The 27,630-nt window shown below is 40.1% G+C and overlaps 2 protein-coding genes across 3 annotated transcripts in view; one reads left to right on the top strand and one right to left on the bottom strand.

Moving 5' to 3' along the window:
• Window positions 1-4,018: 4,018 nt before the first annotated feature.
• On the bottom strand, window positions 4,019-7,854 carry LOC133381826 (small EDRK-rich factor 1-like; the record flags this gene model as incomplete). Its single annotated transcript, XM_061621329.1, has 3 exons — window positions 4,019-4,597; window positions 4,975-5,083; window positions 7,740-7,854. Coding segments are annotated over 3 exons (297 nt in total), but the record flags the coding sequence as incomplete, so codon positions are not given.
• Window positions 7,855-10,754: 2,900 nt separating this feature from the next.
• Window positions 10,755-27,630, top strand: part of BDP1 (B double prime 1, subunit of RNA polymerase III transcription initiation factor IIIB) — a 93,637-nt gene continuing 76,761 nt past the window's right edge. The window contains exons 1-11 of one of the 2 annotated variants that reach the window (XM_061621315.1): window positions 10,755-11,255; window positions 13,937-14,492; window positions 17,420-17,529; window positions 18,511-18,570; window positions 19,727-19,867; window positions 20,511-20,644; window positions 21,886-21,980; window positions 23,385-23,439; window positions 24,120-24,278; window positions 25,095-25,376; window positions 26,890-27,046. In XM_061621315.1, the coding sequence (XP_061477299.1) occupies window positions 10,999-11,255; window positions 13,937-14,492; window positions 17,420-17,529; window positions 18,511-18,570; window positions 19,727-19,867; window positions 20,511-20,644; window positions 21,886-21,980; window positions 23,385-23,439; window positions 24,120-24,278; window positions 25,095-25,376; window positions 26,890-27,046 (2,006 nt within the window). In that variant the 5' untranslated portion in view covers window positions 10,755-10,998. The remainder of the gene's footprint in view (window positions 11,256-13,936; window positions 14,493-17,419; window positions 17,530-18,510; window positions 18,571-19,726; window positions 19,868-20,510; window positions 20,645-21,885; window positions 21,981-23,384; window positions 23,440-24,119; window positions 24,279-25,094; window positions 25,377-26,889; window positions 27,047-27,630) is intronic. The other variant, XM_061621305.1, reaches the window with a different exon arrangement.

The raw sequence follows: 27,630 nt of genomic DNA, 5'->3' as shown, positions 1-27,630 counted from the left end.
CCAGGAGAGCGTGAAGAAGGAGGGAGGTGGAGTTCGGATTAGTATTGAGTAAAACCATATGCTTATGTGCCTTAAGAAGAAATCTTGTTAATCGTGTTAGCTTTGTTATCTGTAATAAATACTTAATTTGGTTTACCAAAGGCCTGATCCTTGGCTGGGGTTTCACAGACCAGAAGGGAGGGTAAGGTAATGACCAAGGCTGAAGGGGAACTGAAACAAATGGTGGCAGCGGTGAAGAGAGTAACAATACCAGTATTCAGAGTCTCTGGGAATACTAGTATTGGGACGTTACTGGTGGTTGCTTAGCAGGGGGATCTGTTGAGATCTGTGCTAGAGCGGATAGGGAAACCATAAGAGAGAGCGGTCCGGACTGGTGGAGTCCCTGGTGGTGCCTAGTGACAGGCAGTAGCCACGTGCAGGTAGGAACCTGACAGGGAGAGCCAGGGAAGGACGCCTCACAGTCCTCTTGGAAGTTTTGCTGCCTTCAGAAGCTGGGTGGTGATGGCAGCCCATTTTTTTTTTTTTTAATTTATTACCCACCCTTCACCCAAAGGTCCCAGTGCGGGTTACCACAATTTCAAAATACAGCATTAAAAACAACCTAAAATCACAAATAGGGTGGGTCCTAAAAAAATACATCTCAGGTGTCAAAGGCCAGGGTAAAGAAGTGTGTCTTCAGCATTTGCTGAAAACTAAAATGAAACTGCCAGATGCACCTCGATGGGCACAGAGGTGTGTATGGCAACTTCACTGTAGTTTTTTGCAAATGCTGAAGATGCACTTCTTTACCCTGGCCTTTGACACCTGAGCTGTGTAGTTTTAAGATCTACCCTATTTTTCATTGTAAGTTGTTTTAGTTTTTAAGGGTGTATTTTAAATAGTTGTAGCTTGCCCTGTGACCTCAGGGTGAAGGTAATTATTGTTTATTTAGGTGACTTACCCTCACCTTAGTCAGAGGGAAATAAGCCATTCTTGTTCGGTGGCAAATGAGTTCCTTGGGTAGGGGACTTGTGGCCCTCCAGCAACATTGGAAGGACTCCCTTATTCTTTTCTGATGTACCAATTGCATTCTTGCAGTCTGTTCTCTTTCCTCCTGTCTGCTCCTGCAATGGAGTCCTTTTTCAGTATTTATAATTCATACCTGCAGATGCAATATTCCTTTGGAAAAATGATACCTGTCTGCTAGTGAGACAGCTAGAGAATGTATGGCAAGTGTGAATTAGGACATTGACTGAGCTCTTAGCTATAAAACTGATTGACACTGCAATACAATACACACTTACCTGGGAGTAAGTTCCATTTAACCCAGTGGAGCTTACTTGAGTAGACATGTATTGACTGGATTGCAGCTTGAAGCATCTTCAGAGTACTGTGGTTACCTGAAATAGCTGTAGTGTTATCTGTTTAAACAGCTTCTCTAATTGCCTCTGCTTGACAATAAACAGGTTTTAAGAAGTCCGGGTTAAGTCTCAAGCTCCTTCATCTAAAGGAAATTAAATGATGAACACTGCCTTGACAGCAAACAGGATATACCAATGTTCCAACATTTCATGCTTTATCTCGTTACTCCACATGATAAATCTTTCAGTTTAATTCTATGCCTGTTTATTCAGAAATATTATTTGAGTGCAATGGTGCTCAAGAAAACATTAAGAATATCTACTACTCTTTGGCTCACGTGCCTCTGTTTCAAACATATGGGTTTCTAATGATGCATTAGACCAGGTATTCTTGCCATATTTTTCCTTTCCCATACGTTTCCTGCTCATAAATGCTTCCCCCTCAGTGCAACAACTAAAGTTTGGAAAATTGCACTCAGATCAACTCCAATAAATTGCAATGAACATACAAGGAAAGAATCCCAATTTAGGATTGTCAAGGTTTTCCTCAGTATGAATTCTTGACAAATCATGGTACCGGCAACATATCCTCAGAGGCCTCATTAAAAAATTTAAAAAAATGCTCTTCTGGAGGTACCCAGGTGCAGACCAGCATTTCTTCCAACATGTGTACAGCCCAATCCTATGTGTTTATTCAGAAGTTATGTCTAGTGCAATGCACCTTACTCCCAAATGTCCAGTTTCATTGAACACAGTGAGGGAAAGGGAAGCAGGGCTTTTTCCATTAAGGTTTTCTAAATAAAATCATACTAAAATCTAGTAATGGAACAGAAATTACATGGTGCCCATACGGAATCAGAATTATTCAGTCATTTCCTGCCTTTCTCCCTCCACCCCGTGTCATACCAGGCAACAAGCTATCCCAAGACAAGAGAATGGGGCTGAGCAGATAGATCTCATCCAGCCCATGATAGAATGTTTTGTCTCATGTGCGGTTTTGGATGTGTCATGTCTTTTAGACTGTAAACCTGAGAGCAGAGACTGTCTTGCTTTTTGTTGATGTGTAAGCTGCCTTTTGGGCTTAAGAACAGGGTAAAAATGCTTTCATGATAAGATACAAGTAAATGAGCAAAGTATTACACAAACCCATTGAGTATGGAGTCTGCTAGTCTGTGAATTACATTAAAAAAACATACTTTTTAAAAGAAAATGAACAAGGATTTTGTTAATCATTGCCAGCTCCTCTGTGAACCATTGGTTCTTACAGAAAGCAAGAATGTGAAAGAGGGTCTCTAACACTTTAATTGTATTTGATAGTTTTCAAAAGCATTTATTTAAATTTGCCAGCTACACAAGAAACATAACCAAAATGTAGTTGACTGAGCAAACTTCATATAATCAACATATCAATTTGTAAGTATACATGGGAAACAGGAGCATTCAATTTCTTTCCCTCATCAATCTTCCCATGTTAATTTTGGTTTGCAAGATCAGTATTTATGTTTCCTACTTAGCTATCCTATTTTATATCAGCCACTACTTTCTGATTACCAGATAGGGAATGGATAGTAACAGCCCCATTTTTCATTTCATCCTCTTGTTATAGCTACAATAGCATACACAACTGCTATCCTGTTTTGGGATGGACCAGATCTCGTTAGGTCTGTCGCATTTCTTGCATATAAATCACATTCTTAATAGCATCTGTACTTCTATTTTTTCCCCTGAAGTCTTCCTTCAGGTGCTTCCTTTCTCAAAGGTACAGTACTTAACAAAAAGAACACTTTTCCCCCCAGTGGTGGCTTGCCAGCTTTGGAACATCCTCCCTGGAGTGGCCTTAATGGTGCAATCATTGAGCACAAGGTAAATACATCTGTTTACAGAGATATGTCATCAGCTATACATTTATTTTATTAATTGCATGTTTTATTATGATTTATTGTACTGTCCTGAAATCCTACAAAGGATAAAAATGTGTACTTGTAAGAAGAGCAGCCAGCAACCAATTGGTCATTCCTGCCAACTAGTGCACATCCTCTGGCTACGTGTCAAACCAGATTTCAGGATAGATTGTAGGATCAAAGTTTAGGGTTTGTTGTACTGAGATGTATTTTGTGTGCTGTAACCCACCAACTTCTCAAAACCCAGTTGGGGTCACCCTGACTGCCTCTATCCACATCTGCAAATATGCTACATAAAACTCCATTGTTTTTAAGATAATTAGCAGGGAACAGAAGAATAAATTGGCTTAATCCCAGGTCAACAGACTTTTGTTCCTGCTCACTAGTTGTACAACCATGAATGCCAAACATGCAGTTCTGCTAGGGCTTTCAACACCAGTGTGGAAAATAGTTACACCTAAATAACAATAAAAACAAAGCAACTTATATTTCAGCTGCCATTTTTATGATCAACCAAGCTTTAGTCAAAAGCTAATGTTCTTTATATTTTAGTTCAGATAACAGATTTTAAGTTGCTCTTTTACATAGTGATACATTTAGAGAATCTTGCTGAGTAGTTAAAGAACTATATTAAGTATTCAGTCTCCGACTGAAACACAATGGAAAAGTTGTGCTGACAAAAGGATCAAGAAGCCTCTGAATTATGTCAAATGTTTCAGCAACAACTGAAAACCTATTAGAGGTGTCTGGTGTACCCATTTCCAAGCTAAACAGTACTTCATGCGACATTTTATTGTAAAAATAATTTATGATTAACTTTACAGCTGACCTTTACAAAGTGGAAAGCAAATACAGAGACCTGGGCTTTTAAAAGTGTTATCGCTTTTGAATGCAGTTTAAGAGTTGCCATATAGGATTTTCAGTCTATGTGCATATTTAAAAACTGGTACAGTCACACAAGCCATTTACCAAGCCAACACTTTTAACAATGAAAACTGCAGTCAAGCTACTGCTACCATTACTAATAGACCATGCAAAGGGAATTAAGAACTTCGAATCCAATTTCATTGGAACAGATTCTAGTATTTCAATTCAAGCCAAGTCAGTTACAACTGCACTATACTAATTAGACAGTCTAAAATAAATGCATACTGGACAAGTGAGCAAGTAGAAGATAAACATTAACCATTTAATGGTTGGCTACTTTTACAAATATGTATTTTCTTAGGCCCTATATTGTGAGATGCACTGCAGCACTGTTAGGTCCTTCAGGCAGCCACAGATTATTTTGCTCCTGCCTGAAGAGATTTCTTCTCATCAGCTGCTTTCTGCTTTTGCTGCATAATTTCAGAGTCTCTGTAAAATAAATGACCAAGAGTGAGTGACCTTCCTTCAAATAGTTTAGTGTAAACAATTAATGCTGTTCAGGGCAACAGGACTTCTGGTTTCTCCCTTCACCACACTTCCAAAAATCTTCTCCAGAGGATCCCCCAACCATCTGGAACAGATTTTGGGGTACACAGGGGGGAGGAATGAGAGGTCCTGTTGAAAGATGCAGGTTCTCAGCTGTTCTACTTCCAAATCCCAAACTACCTTCCCAAACAAAGTTTTATTGTTTACGACAGGACCATAGCTCAAAAGTTATCATTTATCTTTTAAGCATTCTGAAGAAAGATTATATATTACTTACACACAAGATACCTGGGTTGTCACAGATTGCCGTGCAAACATACCTTTGTTTCCTCTGAGAAGCCGACAAAGTATCCTCTTTTCTTTTCCCTTTATTCAGTTCTTGATTTTTCTTCATGTTCTTTTGGCGGGCAAGTTCACGCTGGTTCCCACCTAAAAGTGGAACAATTTTAAGTTAGGTTTTCGGCCATTTACTAGTACCTGCTTTTACCAACTGACTATAGTTCAAATATGATCCATCCCCTAGTTGCATGATAGCATATCCAGCTGATAGTACTCCACATTTCCTCGCTCACACTATTTGAGTGTCTCAGGAGGCAAGTGTATTCCTGGGAAAGAAAGTCTGTCTACTGCCAAGGTTATAACTGTTTCTGGCAATCCATTTCCTTCCCTCAATCCCTAGATGCACCTTAGCAGCGGGAAATTCTGACCTGTGGCCCAGCAGGAGTCTTAATTTGACCAGTGGGGCAGTTTTCCCAAGCTATGGCCACCCACCTCACACTTGGCTTCACATGTTGTGTCAGGTGTGGAACAGCTTAAGATACAGCTGCAAAGGAATAATCGGGAACCTTAAAGTGTATTTCAGTAGTTCCTTGGCAAGTAAGGCTTGCTGTAGGCAAATCCTGTTGGAATCTGCTGCACTATGGAGCTTCCAACTGGGAACACCTAATTACAGCCAATCCCTGACTAAAGTGGAGCATGCTCTAAGTGCCAATCAGCACTTACAGAAAGCCCCACAGGGAAATGCTTACTTTGCCCATATAATCTGAAATTAAATCAGGTTGACAATCATTTTTCCTTTGTAGACCAATCTGAATTCAAGCCAGTCACCTGACAAATGACAACATCTTGGGACTGCCAGCCGGATCCACTTCCCCACCTGTAGTGTATCTGAAATGGGCTACTACACATAATTGCTGACAAAAAGTTGAGCAGCACTAGTATCAATGCCCTTTAGGAATACATGCCCAAATGTTATGTCCTATTCTTTCATCACATGGACCCCAAGACCAAATACCTTCTGATGTAGTTTAATGCTGCTCCTTGCAAGTTTTTTCTCTTTCCCCTTTTACCCATTGCTCCTTTATCTGCACTTGCCTTTCTTCCAAGTTGCCCTAACATCTCCTCCCTCCCACCACAGAGAACTAGTTCTTTAGTAGATAAAGTTTGATCGATGCAGTACAATTTACACACCAACCAAATTTTACATAAAATCATTTCTTACATCCTACAGAAATTTTCTATAGTTCTCAAAACTGATGCCATTAATGGGCTACTACTCACATTTATTTTATTTTTGAGTGTATTCAAAACATTTTTCTGTACATTCATCCCAGTAAAGCAGAATGAGTTTGATAATTATGCTTCATAGAGATACACTTGGCCGAGATATAGGATTGGCTGCAGCTTGTCTAGTGTGCGTCAAGTGGCAACCTCAAGAGGCTTCTTATGCTCAATAACTCTCAATTCTGTTGAATTCCGACCTCATAGCTCCATGATGCATGTAAACTCTGAAACCAGAAAAATTCAGCAAACAAATGCATGGGCATCTCAGCCTAATGATTGCCTACATTTTTCTAATGATAACTCAGCCATAAAGCTGGGACCCACTCTCTCTCTCTGCCTAAATTGCAAGGATATATGGGGTATGACAACTATGTATGCCATCCTAAACTCCTTAAAAAGAGCATGCAATCTCATCATGTGCCACCACTAAAAAACCTTATTCCTATGAAGCTTAATGTCAACACATGCGTTTTTTGTTCAGTGAGGTTTATGCACACTATTCCCAAACCAGAATGCATTAAAAAAGCACGCAAAATTTCAGTCCAGTATTTGAGAGTCAGCTCCCAACCAGAAAATATGAACAACAAACTGTACAACTCTGTAAATATCGTATCTTGTACAAATCACTGCAAATGTCTGTAGAGCTGCAACCATATACACACCTTATCTGGGCAGCTGCTTCTCTTCTGTGCTGAATAAAGCACTAGAAACCACCTGTATATGCATATTACTTGGAAGTAGGTCACAATAAGCTTAGAAACTCCTTTCCAAATAAACCTATTTAAGTCCAGATGACATTTCAACAAATCACAATAATCAGTTCTTGTTAAAAGCAGCAAATCAGAACACTTATTTTGTTTGAGTTCAAGTCATCACCACAAAACAGTTACTTTTTTTTAAAATGCTGCAATTTGAAATGCAGCAAGCATACTACAAGGCTCAAATTATCTAGACGTATTGAGCATCCATCCACAGGGCGCCGAACTTCCCCACTAGCCTTCTCCATTCTTGGAAAACAGTTTTTGCATATGAATGCGGTGAAAAGGCCTATTCTGAACAGAGAAACTAGTAACTGCAGAACGTAACCTTCTTACAAAAATACATTGTTTTCTTAGTCACTACAACAAGTAGCCACCACCGGGGGGAATAAGGAAAACTGGACTGTTCTTTCTCAAACTAGCCTTTCCAAGGCTTCCTCTTACAAAACATTATTCTTCCAAATAGAGTCACCGTTCATCATAGAGGCGGTAAGAAAACCTAAGAGGGCTCACTCTCAGGTAAGAGGTGCTAGGATTGTGGTCTAAGCTGTCACATTTATCAGACAAGCTTCTGAGCCTACAATCGCCGCCCACCAGAGACGGTGGCGCACAACCAGGCTCAGCACCTCCTACTGGCCTACAGCCACAACAAGGCCCGATTCGCTCCGGGCCACCACCAACACTTCTAACGGGCACTTAACAGACAAGGGAAACCCGTTGGCCTAGCGGTGGTGGGCAAGGCAGTCCTCACGTCGCATACTTACGGGCCATGGCAAAACAATAACCCCAGCGACGACAACCGGTACACACACAACCAACAACTCCCCTGCAGCCGGTCCAACTGCCAGAACCTTCTGCGCGCCCCACCCTCTGTTGCGTTCATTATGTAAAACACCGCCTTTGTGACGTCAGATCGCACGCTACCGCCTTTCCGTTCAGAACCATTTCTCCCTCGTAGTGCTCGTGGCCTTATTGCGCGTGCGTAACGCGCTGGTTTGTTCCTTGTTTTGTGTTTGTTGTTTTCTACGAGTGACAAAAGCTGAAATCCTCTGCGTGCTTAACGTGCTGGTGTCTCAGTGGGCTTTACTTCTGAACGCGCGTCGAATTGGGCTGTAACACCGCTATTTCTCTGGTACCTGCGTGGTATGATTTATACATAATCAAAAGGTTTCAGCTCTATGGCGAGGATCGTGCTCTGAGAAGGCGGTATAGAACTAAAATGAATAAATATTCTATACATGTGTATTCAGAAGTCCCACTGAGTTCGACCCTATACACACTTACCTAAGATCAGGCCTGTAGCGCTGGGGGGGGCGCCCCTGATATTTTCTGTCCCCTGACTCCCCCCCCCAAAATAAATAATTACATTTATTAGATTTTTCTGCCCCCCATACTTCCCCCCCCCGAACCTTTAGGCTGTCTACAGGACTGCCTAGTTGTAAACAGATTTGAAATCACGGGGGCTTACTTTCAAGGCAACCAGGAGGGATTAAGACCTATTTATAAATACAACTCCAAAAACAGTGGGATGTGTTTTGAAACATTAAATATTGATGTATTGCTTTTGGTGATTGAATTTTACAGTATAGATATGTGTACATTTCTGTTGTATTGATACAAGCCACCTTGAGATTCTTACACAACTAAAGTAACAACAAAACCATTCAAATGTTATACTTTTACTGACCCCTTCATATCCAGAACTCATCTGGAATAGAGGAGAATAGTCCATTATGCCAACTTCCATGGTATACAAACTAACCAAATCCACAGGTCACACAACTAGATGGGATTGATAAAATAAGCACAAAGCTTCCACAGAAGCCATGTTCTGATACCCATTCTGGGCAATAAATGGTGTTCTGTACCCAGAGTGCCACCTGCTGAGCTAGCCAAACCAACCAAATTTATAGGTCACACTGGAGAAAATGGGAATGAGCAGTGAGCCACAAAACCACAAGCTAGTTACTTGGAATTGTGTCGCCGAATTTGACATTTGAATTTAGTTTAGCTACCTTGGAAGTTGATGTTGTTTATTGCCTAGAACGGGAATCAAGACGTGGTTTCTATGCATGTTTATGGCTTACTATGTCATTACCTTCTGTTCCATTGTGACCTGTGCATTTGATTGGTTTGGCTAGCAAGAAAGTTGTTCTTGGCCATTTTTCTGGAATACCCTTTATTGCTTGGAAGAGGTATCAGAATGTAGTTTCTGTGGACATTTGGGGGCTTATTGGATGAATCCCATATAGTTATGGTGCGGATAGCTTGATTTGAAATGGAAATGAACTGCCTTCAAGTCGATCCCGACTTATGGTGACCCTACGAATAGGGTTTTCATGGTAAACGGTATTCAGAGGGGGTTTACCATTGCCTCCCTCTGAGGCTGAGAGGCAGTGACTGGCCCAAGGTCACCCAGTGAGCTTCATGGCTGTGTGGGGATTCGAACCCTGGTCTCCCAGGTCATAGTCCAGCACCTTAACCACTACACCACACTGGCTTTCTGAAGTCATTAGGATGATTAGGACACCATAATAAAAATATGGGTGAAGAACTGCAGTCCAAATACAGTCACATTCTTTTTTTGGAACCAACAGAATAATGGTGTATTCTACACTGTTATATAAACAGCTGCTTAAGGGTGCAATCCAGTTTGCACATATGCTAGGCTGAGAGTTGGATGCAGTCGATCTCCAGGTGAGCCAGCTGAGTGGCTCAGCTGGGCTACGCAAGCATAAGTCCTTCAGCCCTGGCTGAGCTGGGACCCAATCAATTTAGCTGAGACCAGGGCAAATGGAGCTGGTGTAGAGTAGCATAAAGCCCAAAAAAGGGGTGTGTTGGGGGCCAAGGTGAGAATTAGACCACATCCAGCTCATGTTTAAAGCGCTCCTGCAGGTCCCACTCTAGGCAAAAGTTACACTGGGAAAAAGGTCTTAGAAAATAATCACAGTAGAAGTCAATGGAGAGGGCTTACTCCTAGGTAGGAGTACTTGGGTCAGCAGGCTTTTACTTACTGGTCCCTCTGTACACTTCCTGGCTGAGCCAGCGTTCAGCCATTCCAGAGGCTCCTGAATGGCATAAGAACATAAGAAGAGCCTGCTGGATCAGGCCAGTGGCCCATCTAGTCCAGCATCCTGTTCTCACAGTGGCCAACCAGGTGCCTGGGGGAAGCCCGCAAGCAGGACCCGAGTGCAAGAACACTCTCCCCTCCTGAGGCTTCCGGCAACTGGTTTTCAGAAGCATGCTGCCTCTGACTCGGGTGGCAATTGGTTGCTGAATGGCAATTGGATGCTGCGGAACTTTAAGCTGTCTTCCCCAGAGTTGGATTACTCTGTAAGACCCTTCTGTTTACACAAGTCTTTTACTTGTATAATTTAGTCTATTTGTTACTGTGTGTCATTGTCCGCATGTCAAAGTGCTTTTATGTATATGTTATGCTGACCGCCTAGGTAAGTTGTTTATTGTGCAGAATATAAGCCTCTAAAATAAATAAATGTTGAAACACTTGTTTCAGATTCTGAACCTGGAATTATGTTTTCAAATTAAATCCGCACATGGGTATGCGTTTTAACATTTAAAAATCCAAATGAAGTAAACAAAACATCGGCAGAATCGTGATCTTAGGATTTCAAAGGAGGAAGAAGCAGCCCCTTGACTTTATAGACGCATGCCTGGAATCGCTACAAATGGGCTGGATTAACAAACAAGCCGCCTTCCTTCTCTCGGTAGAACTGCAGGGCAAATTTAACGCGAGTTCGACCACTTCCTGCATTTCGAAAACTGAGGCGGGTGCCCCGGTCACGCACATAAGGTTCTTGGAGTTGTTTTGTCGCAGAGTGATGACGCGAACCGTGCGCTATTCGGAGCAGCTGACAGCCACTCCATCCCCATCCCGGAGAGACAGAGAGAAAGGGCGGGGAGCTGGGCTTGAGCTGAGGCCGGTGACATGAGGCGGCCTCGCCAGCCGGAGGAAAAAGGAGACGGTGGGCTTTAGGAGAGTCGGTGATTTCCCTTCCCGACGCCATGTTCCGCCGCGCCAGGTTTAGCGTGAAGCCGAACGTGAGACCGAGTGCCGCGGCGAGAGGTAACTGCGGCGGCGGCGGCACCACCAACTCCTCAGTCATCCAAGCGGCTGCGACGGCCCCAGACGCCGGTGCTCGGCATGGCTCGACTCTCATCACTTGTTCTTCTGCGGCTGTGGGTGAGTCAACCCTTCAGTCGGGAGCCGCTACCGCAGCGGAGAACCTTCAGCAGGATGGCGGTAACAGCGATAGTACCAGGTAAGCTTCACCTTTGGCTGTGGCTGACCGCTTTCTCTTCCAACAAAATAATCGGAGCGTGTAGCCTGTTTAAGGAAACGAGCCAGGCGCAAAACCTTGAGAGTCGCACTAGAAAGAACTGCTTCACGTGTGCACCTTCAACACTTGATGCCTTGCGTGTGTGAAAGAACTGAAGGTACGCATAGCCTGGAACAAGATATTTTTCTCTGGAGGCACTTTGCACATTCAGCTGTGGGTCATCAGATGCTGAGTGTGAACCAGCTTTCTGTCATTTTAGTGTCTGACCCTGTATAATTGACCAGTCTTCAGGTATTCTTCTATTTAACCAGCATGGCTTTGCATCTTAGAGTTGGGGGTCTGGTAATTCTAGGGTTTAAGGGAGTAACTGAAATTATAATATTTGGCATTAGTTGGATTATGAAAGTGGTGTCTTGTCCTACTAGCTTTGTGTGTTTGGGGAAAGAGTTTGCAGTAAATGATACATATGTTGATTGGCTGTGGAGGGGAAATAATTCTAGTTTTGAAATAGGTGATCTACTGGATACTGTGGTGGTGATGGAGAGCTGGTATAGAGGTCTGTTCTAATTATAATCTAGCTAAGATATGATCTCTCAGCTATTTAATGAATGATGCTGGGAGCACGTGCATAATAAATTTCTGCTGTGCTATTATCCTCTGATGCGCTTATATCAACTAGGTATATGGATAGGTACATGCACTGGAATCAGTTAAATGGCCTGCACTGTGTGGCTTTAATAGAACATTTCTAGTAATACAAGGTGTCTCTTAAGATATGGATTGCTAGCTTTCCATTTGCAATTCTTTGAACCACTGAAAATGCATGTGCACTACGTTACTGCTCTATAGGACTTGAAAACATCTGATTTTTGTGAATCTGTAGTCTAGTTTCATACTGACAGAATAAAAAAATGATGGTGTTTACATGCCTCATAAGCTGCTTGCATCTGCAGTTCAAAACAATAACTCCAAGAAGGTGTTGCCTCTTTAAAAATCTATTACTGCTTATATGAAAGCATTGGTGATGGTTGACTCTCTCTCACAGGGCATTATGCACAAAATTACACTACTTCTGTTGGAAATTGGAAGGATTTTTTGGAAACTGGCCTGTGGAAAGCATTTGTTGATATATATTAAAAGCCTTCTTAATATACAGCATATAAAAATTACTTTAAAAACACAAATGTGTTTAAAATGGGGAAGAAGTAGAAGCATGGAATAATATCAAACCTCAACAAATTTTATTAATTATTATATTAATAATTTGATAATTGATTGGTATATGTCAGGTTGTGTCAGCTCCCAAGTGAATCGTGTTATATATCCAAATTATATCTAAAGTGGTTTTCTTTGGTTCTAAAGTATTTAGCCAAAATTCAAGGTCTTAAAGTATTTTCTATTTTTACTCTGTGGTGGTAATCTGTTGTACATTTACATGGAAGAAAGCCTTGTTGAGCTCAGTGGGACTTGTTTCTGAATCTACATGCACAGAATCAGGTTGGAATAATCCTAGATAGGGCTATTTACAGAAAAAGGTGATTAGGGCTGCAAACCTATACACACTTATCTGAGAGTAAATGCCACTTAACAGTGTGACTTACTTCAGATTGCACTGTACATTTCTTTTTATTAGGGTAACAAGTTTGAATTCTTTCTCAGCATTGCATCGTTGGGTTGTACTTTTTATGCTAATCATGTCATGCTAATCATTTTCATATGAGCGCTAAATGCAAGTTTGTCTATTACAGTACTGATATTTATTGTGAGGGCTTGTCCTATATTTTAGGGCCTAAAACAAGGGCGGCTAATTGTGGCCTTTCAGATGGTGATGCGGTACAACTCCCATTATACCTGATCATTGGCTGTGCTGGCTGGAACTGATGGTAGTTGTATTTCAGCAACATCTGGAGGGGCACAAGTTCACTATTCCTGCCCTAAAACGCAGGGTATGTAGATATTAATTATATATGGCACCAACATTGTGGGCTTTTAGGTGCTCAGGCTTTTGGTTATTAATCTGGATTATACTGTGGTATGATTTCCAGTCTGTTTTATGGTGTTCACTTTTTAGTGGGATGGGATAGAATTTATCCTTTTTACAGTTATTGTTGGATGAACACTTTTCTATGCCTTTGAAATTATTATCAAGCTGTTTTGTATTTTATGTATTTGAAAGTTGGTTTGAATAAATGTAATAAAATTATATTATAATTATAAATAATGGGTTTCTAACAGTGAGCTTGGGACTCTGGAGTTGGCTAGCAATCTATATTCAGACAGATGAATATAGATGAGATGAGAGCTAGCGTGGTGTAATGGCTAGGGCACTGGACTCTAACATGGGAGACCAGGGTTTGAATCCTCAATCTGTGATGATGCTCACTGGGTGACCTTGGACCAGTCACTGTCTCTCAACTTAACATATTTCTCAGGGTAGCTGTGAGGATAAAATGGGGAAGAGAGAACCCTTTGAGCTCCTTGGAGGAAAGGTGGGATATAAATGTAATAAATAAAAAACACATAACTATTTTCAAAAATGAAAACTCTAATATAGTGTGATTGGCTTTGTGGATAAAGTTCACTTATTTATTTTAAAATAAATATAGCCCAACTACAATTTTTAGAAATATCATGACAGTTTTATTTCTCTCTGAATTTTTCAGAAATGAAAAGACCAATGCAAGTGATGATGGAGATTGTATTAGACATGCAGAGACACCTGTACAGAGAAGAAAACGAATATCCACTATGCCTAATCTTGCTAAACTACGAGTTTCATCTCAATCTACACAACGTGCTGCCAGTTTGGCATCAAAATGTTCTCAAAAACAAGTACCTCATTCTCCTATCATAGGTAACTCTCCACTTCAGAAGGAGTTGCCTTCACCCGAAAAGGTCAATGTGGAAAGTTCTCCAACGTCTCCTATATTGCCTGAAAAGAAAACTCCTGTTCCCCAAGTCCCACAGTTCTCTCCATTTAAAAAGTCTGCCAGTAAAGAGCCAAATGCATGTGTAACAGCTCAAAGAAGTGATGAAGCCCTGCAGAAGAACACATCCTCACCCCTCAAAGAGAGACCCACACAGGAAAGATTGATTGAAGAGGAAATACCACAGTCAAAATCTATTCCAGCAAAAGAGAAAATATGTTCAGATCGTGAGAAAATAATCAAAGCTCAGAAGCTAAGAAAGATGCTTAAGGAAGAGCTGAAGAAAGAGAAGGTATGTTGACACTTTTGCAATATTGTTATAACGAAGAGGCAAAGGGAATGGAAAGAGCATATAGCCAATTCCCATATAGGAGTTATACTGAGTCAGACCAATGGTATTGTCTCTACAGTGATTCTCCAGAATTTCAGACAGGAGACTTTTTATTTATTACATTTATACCCTACCTTTCTTTTCATGATAAAAACCCAAGGTGGCTTACATATGATTCCCAGGCCAAGAAGCTGGCCTTATGTGCTTTCAGACTATAGCCTGGGACCAGTCCTATGCAGTCCTATGTTGTCAGGCCCAGGATGTGACTCAGGAACCAGACCAACGGCTGTTGTTAATTCGTGTTTTATTAGGGTAATGTCCAAACAAAGACTGTGTTTTCTCATGAAGCAATACAGGGATACAGGTCCTGCGGCATTGGGAGAAAGTTGACAGAGCAAGGGACTTCTTCCCGCCTGTTCTTTAAGAAGGGGCCAAACGGGCGCGCAATCTTTCGCTCCTCCTTAACTGCCCCTCAGGTACTGCCCGCCTTCCCCCCCTTCTCTCCTGTCTTTTCAGCTGTCTGCGTGTGCGCGGTGAGGGGGGAAGCATCACCCCCTCCTCTTCTGAAGTTTCCGATTCCAGGATGGGGGATAGGGGAGGGGCTGATGGTAAACTGCCTCCCCGCTTTTCGGCTGTGAGCAGCCCTCCCTCTTTCCCCTCTTGCTCTGAGCCTGAAAGAGGGGGAGGCGTGAGAACAGGGAGGGCTCAGGCTCCCCGTTGCTAAGCGACCTTATCACTGGCAGTTCCTCTGTTTCGTCTTCGCTCCAAAGGGGGGAAGTTCCTCCCCCTTCCCTCTGCCATCCATCCGAATACTCTTCTCCCAACTCTCCGGGATCCAGCTCCCCGGGATTGGGACCCCAGCTCTGCCTTCCGACATATGTGGAGATTTGCTTCAGCGTGCATTCTGCCCCTGAGCTACACCACTTCCCCAAGAGACGTGGAACCTCTTGATGTCATATGATGCTTTCATATAAAATCTAGTTTGCTAAAGGTCTCAATAAGGTGGTGTGATCCTCAGAGGCATTGTATGCTATATCCATTTATAGTGGGGTTGGTGAACCTGTGACCCTCCATATGTTGGAGCACTAACTCCCATCATTCCTGACCCTTGGCCATGCTCACTGGGGCTGATGGGAATTGTAGTCCAACAACATATGGACAGTCACAGATTAGCCACTCCTGATTTAAAACCTTAATGTTTAGTAGACGTTGAGCTCTGCCATGTGGGATGGTTTTTTGTATGAGATGACAGAACTGGTCCCCTCTCTGTCTTGATGCATTATATTTTTACTTTATGGTTTTCAGCTATGCAAAACTACTACTTTGTATGGTTTTTACTATGTTAGGATGTTTGTATGTAGCTGCAAAAAAATTTCACGTATAGTAAGTGCCTCTCTTTAAAAGTAAGGTGGTTTCAAGTGAAATATGCTTTTACGTCAAGCATGCTGTCTCTAAAAACTGAATCCATGACCTGACAACAAACATATTGGGTTAAAGCTACTTTTCTGTGCAAAAGTTAAGACAATTTAAAATTATAAGCCTCATATTATTTCTATTTATTATTGTGCAATACCTGTTGGACCCAATCACTAGGTTCCAGGGGAATTTATGCTGGAACCCGTGTAATTTTTTATTTCTTTACTTTGTCTTCTAATGGAGCTCTGAAATATGCTCAGTTTTCAAATTATGAATATCTCTGATATCAACAAAATAACATGTTACAGTTACTTTCTTTTTGAAAGTTATGGGCAGTTGCAGACTGATCCTTTGTGTCTGCAACTGCCCATAACTTTCAAAAAGAGCTAGTAGTTTTACTGAAAAGTAAGTACTACTGAATTCAATGGTAAATGTACATATAGTTGTAATCATAAAGATCTTGCTTAGCATCCTTGCCCGTGTACAGAGAGAGACAGAAATCCATTAAATTCATTTGTTCCACCTTGTCCCTAAGCATTTAGGAAACTGTCTTTTAACAGGACAAACTATTTGTCCTTCTAATCTTATGGACTCTGACTAGCCTGGGTCCTCCAGGGTCCTGGGCAGAGGTCTTTTATAGCACCTGCTATGGGGTCTTTTTTTCTTTTTAACTGAAAGGGTTGGGAATCGAACTCAGAATCTTGCAAAACATGCTCAACTGCTAAGTCATTGTTCCTTCCCAATATATAGTTTTATTGTGTAAAAAACGTAGGGGCTCTATAATAGTAGATTTTTGGTTATGCTTCTAGGTCAGGGTAGGGAACCTGTAGTCCTCCAAATGTTGCTGGACTACAACTTCCATCATCCCTGACCATTGGCCATGTTGGCTGAGGCTGATGGGAGCTGGGGTCCTAACATCTGGAGGGCTACAGGTTCCCCATCCTGCCCTAGGCTTCATTTAATTGTAGACAAATGTGCTTTAATTGTTATAGCAACTAGCAGTACAGTCCTAGTCAGAGGTCAGCCCCATTGACTTCAGTGGGGCTTACTCCCAGGTAAGGATGTATAGGATTGCAGCCTATATAATTATAGTTTACTTAATCTTGTACACTGCCTTTCTGTGTTCAGTGCCCAAGGCAGCTTAACTATTATAAAACACATAAAAATAATTACATTACATTAATTACATTAAAATAAAACAACACATACAACTGAAGCAGAACAATTTAAATTACTCCAGTAAAAAAGACCAATGAAACAAAACAGCAGCCAATTAAAGGCAACTTAGAAAAAGATTAGCTTAATTTACTGCTCATAGATCTATCTAAATAAATAAAAAGTCTGTGCTTATGTATTTGTTAGGAAATATTTGAACTATAAAATTGAGAAACTTGATTTAAATCAGTAGACGCTCTGTAGAAAGTTGGTTAATGGTATAGCCTTAACAAACATGGATTAATTTTTGTATCTAGCAACAACAGAAATACAAATGCCCAGTAATCGAAAAAAATACGCCAGAAGATCGTTCAAAAATGATTATGAGAGACTTCATATACTATCTGCCTGAAAACAATCCTATGAAGTACGTACTTATTTTCTTTTTGATTGTAAAAGTAAATTGTTTTTATGTATTAGTTATGTCAGTGTTCCACCCTTCCTCCAAAGATATCAGGGTGGTATATGTAGGCTGTGTCCAACTGAAGGACTGTATTACTTGTGTGAGTTCAATGGAACTTGTCCTTCCCTCCTGCACACCTCCTGCAATGTTTCCACATCTGCTCTGGAGGGTTAGGGCAACTCCTAGAGCAGATATGAGGGGGCCTGTTGGGGAAGGAGAGAGGGGAAGTTCCATTCCACTCACAGAAGTCATTCCATACATGCAGTTATTTAGCTGGATGCAACAAATACATTTTAACCAAAATCTTCATCATAACTTATGGAAGCTGCACTCCCATTATCCCTGATCATTAGCAATGCTGGCTGGGAATGATGGGAACTGTAGTCTAAAACAGTTGGACCACAATTGGAGAAGGGTGTTCTACAGTGTACTATGTCTTCTACTAATATAACAGTAGGCATAGAAAAGGTTGCTATGTCTCATTGGCAACATAAACAAGGGCACACAGACTTGGTGTTATGATTTGTATAAAAGAATCAGTTTTGACAATATTTTACTTTCCAGGCTTGTGGAAGACTTAGGATTCCTTGCGAAGTTGCCTTAAATAGTATCAGTGTTCTTTGTTGTCCCCCATGGGAAAATATCAGAGCTGATATAAAGGATTTTGAAGTAATTAGGTTTTTAAATCTTTCACAGTTGCCTTGATCCATAAGCCAGTAAAACACACAGATATAAAATGTTTCCATTCCACTGAAGTCTGTATGAACAAACTGATTTAAAGCCTAATATTTCAGGTTAAACATGTGTTGTCGGTAATCACACAGGTAAACTGTAGATGGAGTGTTCACTACTATGTCAGACTGTTTGCTGTCAAACATAGACAAAGTCTTTGAAGTTTATTTGAATAAATGATTCTTGAAAGTAATGCTTTCTAATATTTACTAGGTCTTCACTGGTGGAAGAAAAGAAAATAGAAAAGACTTCTACAGTGACCCAAGCAAAAGAGTAATTTTTCTGTGTCGTCTTTGGAATACAATTAGTAATATTTATTTATTTATTTATTTTATTTATTTTATTACATTTTTAGACCGCCCTATAGCAATAAGCTCCCAGGGCGGTGTACAGCATAATAAAACAGGTTAAAATATGTGTAATAATGAAATACAGAGAGATTTGTAAGAAAGAGATTTGTTTAATATTGCTGAAATTGAATTATTGCTAAGAAGATTATACTCCAAATACTTTTCATTTTACTGAAGAAATCCTACCTTGGACAATGCAAAAACTCTGCTAGGACCAGTTTGGACCGAATGCTAGCCATTTAAGGGACCATGAGCAAGTAGTGTGATTGGATGTTTAAGTCCCACAAGCCCCTTCTCACATGCACATTCCTCCCCTCCCCCCAATTATGGGAGACATCCAGTAGATGTGATGGCATCCAATGTACTCCCCTTCCCTCTGCAGCCCCTCATGTTCCTCAATCTGCTCCAGAGGGTTTCCAGCAGAAGGCTGTTGTGCAAGTGGGATGCCACAACTGGATATCACTTTTTGTCTACTATTTACCGTGGTTAACCCTAACTTCTAACCCAGCATTAGAGTCATTATTTCAAATAATGGGTTAGGAGTCCCCAGGGTTAGTACAGAAATAATGGCATACTGTGGTTGATGGTGGCAAGAAGACTTTGACTACAGGAAGAGAGAGGCTTGGGAGACAGACAACACTTGGAATCATGTCTGGTACCTTAGCCATAAATAATAGCTGGCTAGCAATGCATTGCACTGACCCTTCTTCCCTTTAGTGATCTGCTGCAATATGGTACATCTGTCCTTCCTTTAGGTGTTGTGTATATGTTTTCATACATTGGAGGTTAAATGTGGCACATAATTGGGGCACTTACGTGTGTGTGTTTTGCAGTTATTCAGCCACTGGCAGATGCGGGCTCTGAACAGCATATTTAAAACATATGCACATTTAAAACATGTGCAATCACATTTCCAAGTCCCCTAAAAAAAGTGTGCAATAGAATGATGGTCTTTTTAGTGCCATTGCTGGAAGTAATTGATATGAAATGGACTCAGGCCGTAGAGAAGAATTTTTATTTAAAAAGGAAATGTGGAGAAAGACCCCTGCTAATTAAACTATTATCTCCTAACATTTCAGGCCTGAAATTGTTGTTGAAAGTGAAAATGAGGAAGCTGAAGACGACGACGAAGAAGAAGAAGGGGTAGAGGATGATGGACCCCTTCTAGTTCCTCGGGTGAAGGTTGCAGAAGATGGCTCAATTATTCTGGATGAAGAAAGGTTAGGTTTTGTCCATGTATATCCGTTTAGAAAAAGAATAAACATTTATAGAACTGCTCAAGCTTGGCCCAAGACATTTTGCTGCCTGAGGCAAAGCTGAAATTGTGCCATCGCCTTCGCTCAGACCAACACTTCAAGAAGGCTGCAGTTCTTGACTTAATTCCTTCATTTTCTAATTCTGGAATCTATGCACACTTACCTGGAAGTAGGTCCCATTGAACTCAGTGGGACTTGCTTCTGAGTAGATCAGCGTTGTACATTGCTTCATATCCCCTCTGACTCTGTCTCATTCTCACATATGCTCAATTATAAATTGTAGAGGAAGAGGTGAGGTGAGGCAAAGGGTATAAGTGGTGGCAGCGAGTGCCTAAAATCTGCTGCATGAGTGCTTTGTCTCAGGTTGCTCAATGGTCAGATGGGCCTTGGAATGGCTAAGGCTGCTGGTTTCTCAAATTTATCTTAATGGTTGCTGAAGTTCACTGAAAAAATGTAGACTGTTCATTGAAATCTCTGCTGATGATCAGAACAGAAATTCACATTCTTGCAATTTTGATATGGGAAGCAATTGTCTTCACTGTCTGTCAAGACAATTTATCTTGCTGCATTTCTTTTGTATGCTAATATCTTCTGAATTCACATTTAGTTTAACTGTAGAAGTTTTGAGGACAAAAGGGCAATGTGTGGTGGAAGAAAATGATCCCATCTTTGAGCGTGGATCCACAACAACCTACTCAAGCTTCAGGAAAAGCTATTACACCAAGCCATGGTCAGAAAAAGGTAGGTGTAGCTTAGTGCATAAGGGAGCATAGGCGTTTAGTGATGCTGTTCTTTGACTTTGGCTTTTGAAGAGCTAAGATCTTAAGGTGGAGTGTGCAGGATCTTGGCATTTATGGTTTAAGGCAAACTCAAATCAAACTAAGCCAATTAGAGAGTGGCAAGAGTTGGATACAACTATTTTTTATTTCTACTTTGGACTTAAATCTTTACAAAATCTGTGTCTTTTGCAATCCGTCAGTGAGGGGTGCATGCAGATTGCAAGAGAAAGGCTTAATGGCTTTTGCTGCTGCTGCAAAAAGTAATGATAACCATCAAAATACTTTTGACTATTCGTACAGGTCTGGCAAAAGCAATTGAACGAATATTTATACTACTCTATCCACCTAAGCTCAACTAATTCACATTTTCTCTCTCTCTATCTCTCTGTAAATAAGGGGGAGCCACAATGATGCCTGCTGATGTTGTTCCCATCAGCCCCAGCCAGCATAGCTAATGATAAGGGATGGTGTGTCCAACAAGCTCTGGAGGGCACCAAGTTAGCTACCCCTACTCTAGTTCAACAATACAGAACTAAATATAGCTGGATGCTTGTTAAGTCTTCATCAACAGATTTTAAATTCATTGAATCACTACTGTTCTTCATAGCTGTCAGAGCAAGATTAGAATTAGTATATTGCTTCTTCAGTCTGAGTTTGTGACTCTGGAGAATTAATACGCAGTTCTGCAGCCTAACATTTGAAGTGATTGACTTAAAAAGCCTTTTCACTTAATTGTGAGGTAAAACAGCTTTCATGTGTTCCAGTCAGCATACGTTTTCCAGCCAGACTTTTCTCTGAACCCTTGAAGAATGGCAGTGTGGTTCACTGAATGTTAAAGCTATGCAACCCTTGTTAAAATAAGGAGTGGATTGCAGTAGCCAACATTAGTGTGAAATCCATTTTATAATTAGCATATAAAGGGAGGGCCTTTGGTATTTATTTAGCTTAATATACACCCTTGTTGATTATGGGTGGTATCCAACTAACTTGTTCCACCAGTATGAGGATTTCCACTTGCAAAACAGAACTCCCCTCCTGCCAGTGCACCCCGTGTCATCCCCAAACTGCAGAACAGGTTTCCGGTAGGGGGGAAGTTTTGTTGCCCAAGTGGAAATCTTTGCACTGATGGAATGAGTTAGTTGGATACTGCACTGTGACATTAAAATTAATATACTAAAACTGATCATTTTTTCCTCTTTACAGAAACAGACATGTTCTTCTTAGCTATAAGTATGGTAGGAACTGACTTTTCAATGATTAGTCAGCTTTTCCCTCACAGAGCAAGAACAGAGATTAAGGTAAATACTTCTAAAAGCACAACATCAACAGACAAGTTATCATCTGTCTTGTAAATCTGTTATTGTATATTGTTCTGTTAACAATACGAACCCACCTGTACACTACATTCAAGATCAAAGGCCTTCCTCCGGGTGCCTACTCCGAGGGAAGCTCGGAGAATGTCAACAAGGGAGAGGGCCTTCTCAGTGGTGGCCCCCAAATTATGGAATGATCTTCCTGACGAGGTGCACCTGGCACCAACACTGTTATCTTTTCGGCGCCAGGTCAAGACTTTCCTCTTCTCCCAGGCATTTTAGCATGTGTTCTATATTGTTTTAAATTTTTTAATTGTGTTTTAAATTGTTTTTTAAAAGATGTATTTTAAATTGTATTTGTTTTTAGTTATTGTAAACCACCCAGAGAACTTCGGCTATGGGGCAGTATACAAGTTTAATAAATAAATAAATAAATAAATATTAGCACAGATAATTTGCATTAAGTTTGCTTCTGTATCAGCAAATTATTAAATAATATACTGTGTACACCTTAATATACTGTGTACACCTTGTGTTGCAAAACTTCAGACTTGTGGGCCAAATCTTACCCTTTCTTTATGGCTTCTCACAAACTTCCATTTCTATACTCACGTCATTCCAGCTTGTTTTTAGTATTGCCCTAGCCAGATAGCTAGTTTTTCCTTCTAAGGCTGTAATGTCTTACATCATGATCCTATCCCTGTCTCATTGACTTTTGAATATCCATGTCTCATTGACTTTTCAATCTCATCGAGTTCAATGGCCCTTACTCCAAGGTAAGTAGGTATAGGATTGCATCCTTAATCATTAACAAGGGACTTCCTAATTGAGGTGTCCAGAGTATTAACCTAATTTGCTTGATCTGTGCTAGAGTAGTTAAATAACTTTGTATGTGCTATTCAGGAAAGTATCTGCATGAGAACAAAGGCCCCTTCTATTCCTTTTCCTAATAGCAGCTTCTTTTTTAGAGTTGTGATGGAATAACTGCTACCCAAGAGCAGTGCTGACTTAGAAGTGGGAAGAGTTGTTCTGCTTCTGTTTGCATAAAGATTTACGGATGTGTGTTTCGGTGTGTAAGCCTGGAGACCTGAGTGAGTGAGAGTGAGAGTGAGATCTTTAGTTTTGGTGTGATCCATTCACTTATTTAAATGTCTCTCACCCCAGTCCAAGGCAAAGTTAGATTTTCTTTCTCTGATTAAAAAAAACCACCTAGCTTGGTCTAAAAAAGGAATTTATTCTCAGTAAAACTAGATGAACTATAACATCCTCAAGTTAGAAACATGCTTTTAACAACAGTTTTTACAAAGCCTTAAGAGAAAGTTATGTCTTTTTTGGTAGCTTAAGCTAAAAACATAGTAACACAATCAGTGTGCAACTTTCTGTTTTCAGAATAAATTTAAACGTGAAGAAAAAGCCAATGGATGGAGAATAGATAAGGCATTCAGTAAGTATTGCCACATGTTAAAACATTTTTTCATTTGGGAAAATGGTTTGTGTGCTTTAATATCTTAATAAACTAAAATTAAAATAATAGTGCCTCTTCACAATAAATAACATTTTGAACGAAGGATTTGTTTCATCGCTCTTGTTTAGGTGCTCTTGACAACATTCAGTAAACTTTATAGTCTTGTAGTTGCTGAGCTTAAGTAGTGAAACCCTTTTCTAATTCTTGCAAGTCTGCATATATTTTAACTTAAAATAAATTAAATTACAAATTTATTGTTGCATTAACTTTCAGAAACAAGGGATTGTATCCAACAAAGTGGTCACATTAGCACAAGGATGTCTGCTTGCGCAATGGGGTTTCTTCTCCCCACATGTCCCCCACACACACCATCTGCTCCAGAGGGTTGAGGGAACCCCTAGAACAGATAAGGGTAATACACAAGGAGAGGAGAGGAGATGAAGAAGAAACCCCATGGTGCAGGTTGAAGTCCTTGCGTTAACAGGACAATTTTTTTATGGCTACAAACCATAGTTTTACTTTACTTTATCAAACCATAGCTTTACTTTATCAAACAGAGCCAATGGAAGCTCAGGATACAATAATTTTTTAAACCTTTTAAGTTGTGGTTGGACTGTTTGTGTTTTAACCTACAATGATTATATCTCCTTGTTCGACAGAAGAAAAAAAACCATTTGACTTTGGTTGCTTTACAAAACTCCTTGAGAAGGTCTTGGAAAATGAGAGGAGGAAAAAGGAAAAAGATGCTAAATGTCAGCATCAAAAAGAAAAAAATCCCAATGAGAAAAGAATACCCAAGTCTCAGAAAAAGCGGAAAGGTATTTCTAAATGTACTTAAATGTGTTGCGGAGTAATAAGTCGATCCCCTTTGTTATGAAACTTCTTTTCATCTTGAAGGGCCCCCTGTTTTATGTTCCTTCTGGCTAGAAACTTAAATAGGTGGACAAGAAGCAGTCAGAAACTCTAGAAAGCCTTTCAGAGGCTGCTTGATGCCCTCCTAGAAGGCTGCAAAAACATTTTGCCTTCCAGGCATTTCACATGGTGCGTGTTTGACTGCTGATCTTTGAATACCATTTTAATTTTGTTTTGATTGCTTTTGCTGTTTTGATACTTCTCGGACTGGTTCTGTTTATATAGTTTTTATTGTATAATATAACCATCTTGAGGATTTTTTATTTGAATATGTCACATTCATAGTTACATTGGGTGATATCCACTTGTGTCCATCTGCCAGCAGAACAAGCTTCAGCTTGTGCAACAGGGCTTCTCCTTCTCCTGGAGCAGGTTTGTGGGTATTGTATGTGTGGGAGAGTGGCTGCAGCGGGGAGGAGAGGAAGGAGAAGTCCTGTTCTGCAATGTTTCATTTCACTCATTTTTACATAATATTTGGGGGGGTGGGACTGAGGATTTCCCCCCCCTTATAGCCACAACAATTAGGCTTTTTTGGGGGCGGGGGGATGCTGGGAGACGAGGTGGAGGGAGGAGGGATGATAGGAAAACCAGAAGATGTCGAAGAACTTTATATGGAGAAAGTAAAATCCTATTTTGTTCTTAGGATTTTTTAAAAAGCTTTTTGGTATTTTTTTAGCTTTCTTGTTGAGAATTGTCTACATTTACATTGTATACCTTGATAGCTAAAGTTGCCAATGGACAAACAAACCATGATCCGGATGATCCCCAGAATGCCAGAAATTCTGATGCAGAAATGGAAGTAGATGCTGACACGGCTGAAAAAGAGAATGAGGAATCTCCTAGCATCTTGGAACAGACTGAAGGGCAGACAGTTACTGAATCAGCAGTGGCAAAAAAGAAGAGAAAAAGGAAGAAAAAAGATTCTGAACAGGAGGCAGAGAATCTTCCTGATGAGAGAAGTACTTCTGCAGAAGCAGCTGAGGAGGAAAGATCAAGAAAGAAAAGTAAGAATCTGAATTGTTGCTGCTGTCGTTGGGGATAACGTGGGCTGGTTTTGCTAATTTCTTTCCAGAAACTAAGCACTGCTTGGTGCAAGATAAAACAACTATATGAAAATAACACCAGATGTAACAGTCACTCAACTGAACCTCATTTAGTCCATCTCAATGGGAAGTGAATCGAGATTTTTTTGTTTTTGTATGTGAGGTTGAAAGTTACTTAAAAATCTGTTTGTAACAAAATGGCTGGATCTACATCTGGCAAATAATTTAATACAATATACATTGTATTTTAAAAAAAACCAATTGCACAACACTGTCCTGTATTTCAGGGTTGTTTATGAAAAGCCATTTTTATTATGGGTTATATTGATTTGTTGCCACAGTCACAAAAATAAATCCACATGGAGTTTTTCCACTATTTTATTTTTTAGTTAACTTTTATTTCATTTATTCCATTAAAGTGTTTTAACAAATGTTGTCATTATTAAAGTGCCATAATCATAACATTTTCTTTACAAGAAATAATGAAAGATTCAGCTTTTCATAAAATGGTTTAACTACCCAAATATTGACTGGCTTTAGAGTGGCTGGGGAAATTGTGTAATTTTCTTCTTCCTTTCTTTTAACTTGTTGTGCTATAAAATAAACAGGTTGGCTAAGAGTTGGACTTTTTTTCACTTAAAAATATTATTAATTTTATGTGATGTTGAAAATCACTGATCACTTTAGGAAATTATGTTTCTTTTACACTAGAGCCCTTTAGTGCTGCTGAGATGTTGCTTTCTACAATTAACTGGAAGTGAAGTTAAAACAGAGGCTCCAAATAACTAATACATTGTTACATTACCCAGCAATGCCCTTTTCTGTGGTCCAGATCCTTTTCTAATGTTCTTCACCAGTATATCCCATTCGGCAAATGTCCTTTTCAATATTAGTTCAGTTTCCTGGGGGTTTTTTTGCCTGTTTTACTACTTTTTGTTCAGTGCAGCTTGCGGAGTAGAGATTGACTTGCCCCTTAGTAATCAAATTCTGTTCTTCACTGTGTGTGGGGAGGCTTTAATTACTGGCTTCCTTGCATTATTTTTTTCCATAGTAAAATACAGCTGTTTTTCTTTTAAAAAGTCAAAAAAGAAAGAAAGGAAAAGCAATCAAGAAAATTAGTAATTTAAATGCTCTCTGTCACTAATTTCAGAGCCAATGAAACTGACTGGATCTGGTAGGAGGAAGCTTTTAATTAAAAGCATAGTAATTATTAAAAGTCATTCTGCCTATCCATAGTGAAGAGGCTGGTGCTGCAATTGCAATATACTAACTTTTTGTTGTTGCCAAAAATCAGTCTGAGAAAGTGGGGGAGTACAGCACAGGAGACACTGGAATGCAGTACTTTGAAAATTATATCCTCGATAATAATTCCAAAGAAAAGGTTAATATGGAAGCTCTGCCTTTTACAAGTGTAGGTGTGTTTGACTGGTTAATTATTTGAGAAGATATGTAATTCTCAGCAATCTGTTGTCAGGAAAAAATACATCATCTAGTGTGGAGAATAATGGCATTGAAGAAGTTGGTGAGGAACTGGAGGTCGCTGATGGAAAAACACCTGCTAAAACTCTTCTCCAGTGCTGTGTACAGGTGAATGAAGATACAGAGGGAGACTTAAGTCCAGCTTTATCTAGGTAATAAGATATACAATCTTTATATTACGGCTTGTTCACACAATCCGGAAAGTATATAGCATCCTTACTGTTTCTTTTGCAAAAATCTCGTGGAAGTCCCCTGTGTTGCTATAGTACATAGTCCCCATTATATTTGTCACTCAAATGTAACAAATAAATTCACTTATAAAATGAGTATCTGGCTGAGTCCAGATGAAACATTCAGTCCAGAGGATTACATTGTTAGCCTTCAGAGTATTGCTTACACCTTCCCTATTAATATGAAGCCGTTGTATCTGTATGGAAATGAACATTTTTTTGGTCTGGAAAGCACATAGGAGCATTCAAAACAAATGTCATAGCTTGCTTTCTCTTTAGGCTGAGAGAAAAGTATGATGTAGAATTTCATAGGTAAACCTTGAATAATAGCACTGTGCTGAGATCTGCTTTTTACTTGAGGTGAAATCCAGCTGTTTCTGGGCATGAGTAGAGCAGGCTTCTGCTTCTACAATGGGATTTCACCTTCCTTTCCTCCCACCTGTGGCCCTCCATACCTCTACCCCCAATCTACTCTAAAAGGGCATGGGGGAAGAGAGGAAGGGGAA

This window comes from Rhineura floridana, chromosome 1 (genome assembly GCF_030035675.1).
Source record: "Rhineura floridana isolate rRhiFlo1 chromosome 1, rRhiFlo1.hap2, whole genome shotgun sequence".
NCBI classification, from domain to species: Eukaryota; Metazoa; Chordata; class Lepidosauria; order Squamata; family Rhineuridae; genus Rhineura; species Rhineura floridana.
This window is presented reverse-complemented; position numbering and strand designations above follow the sequence as displayed.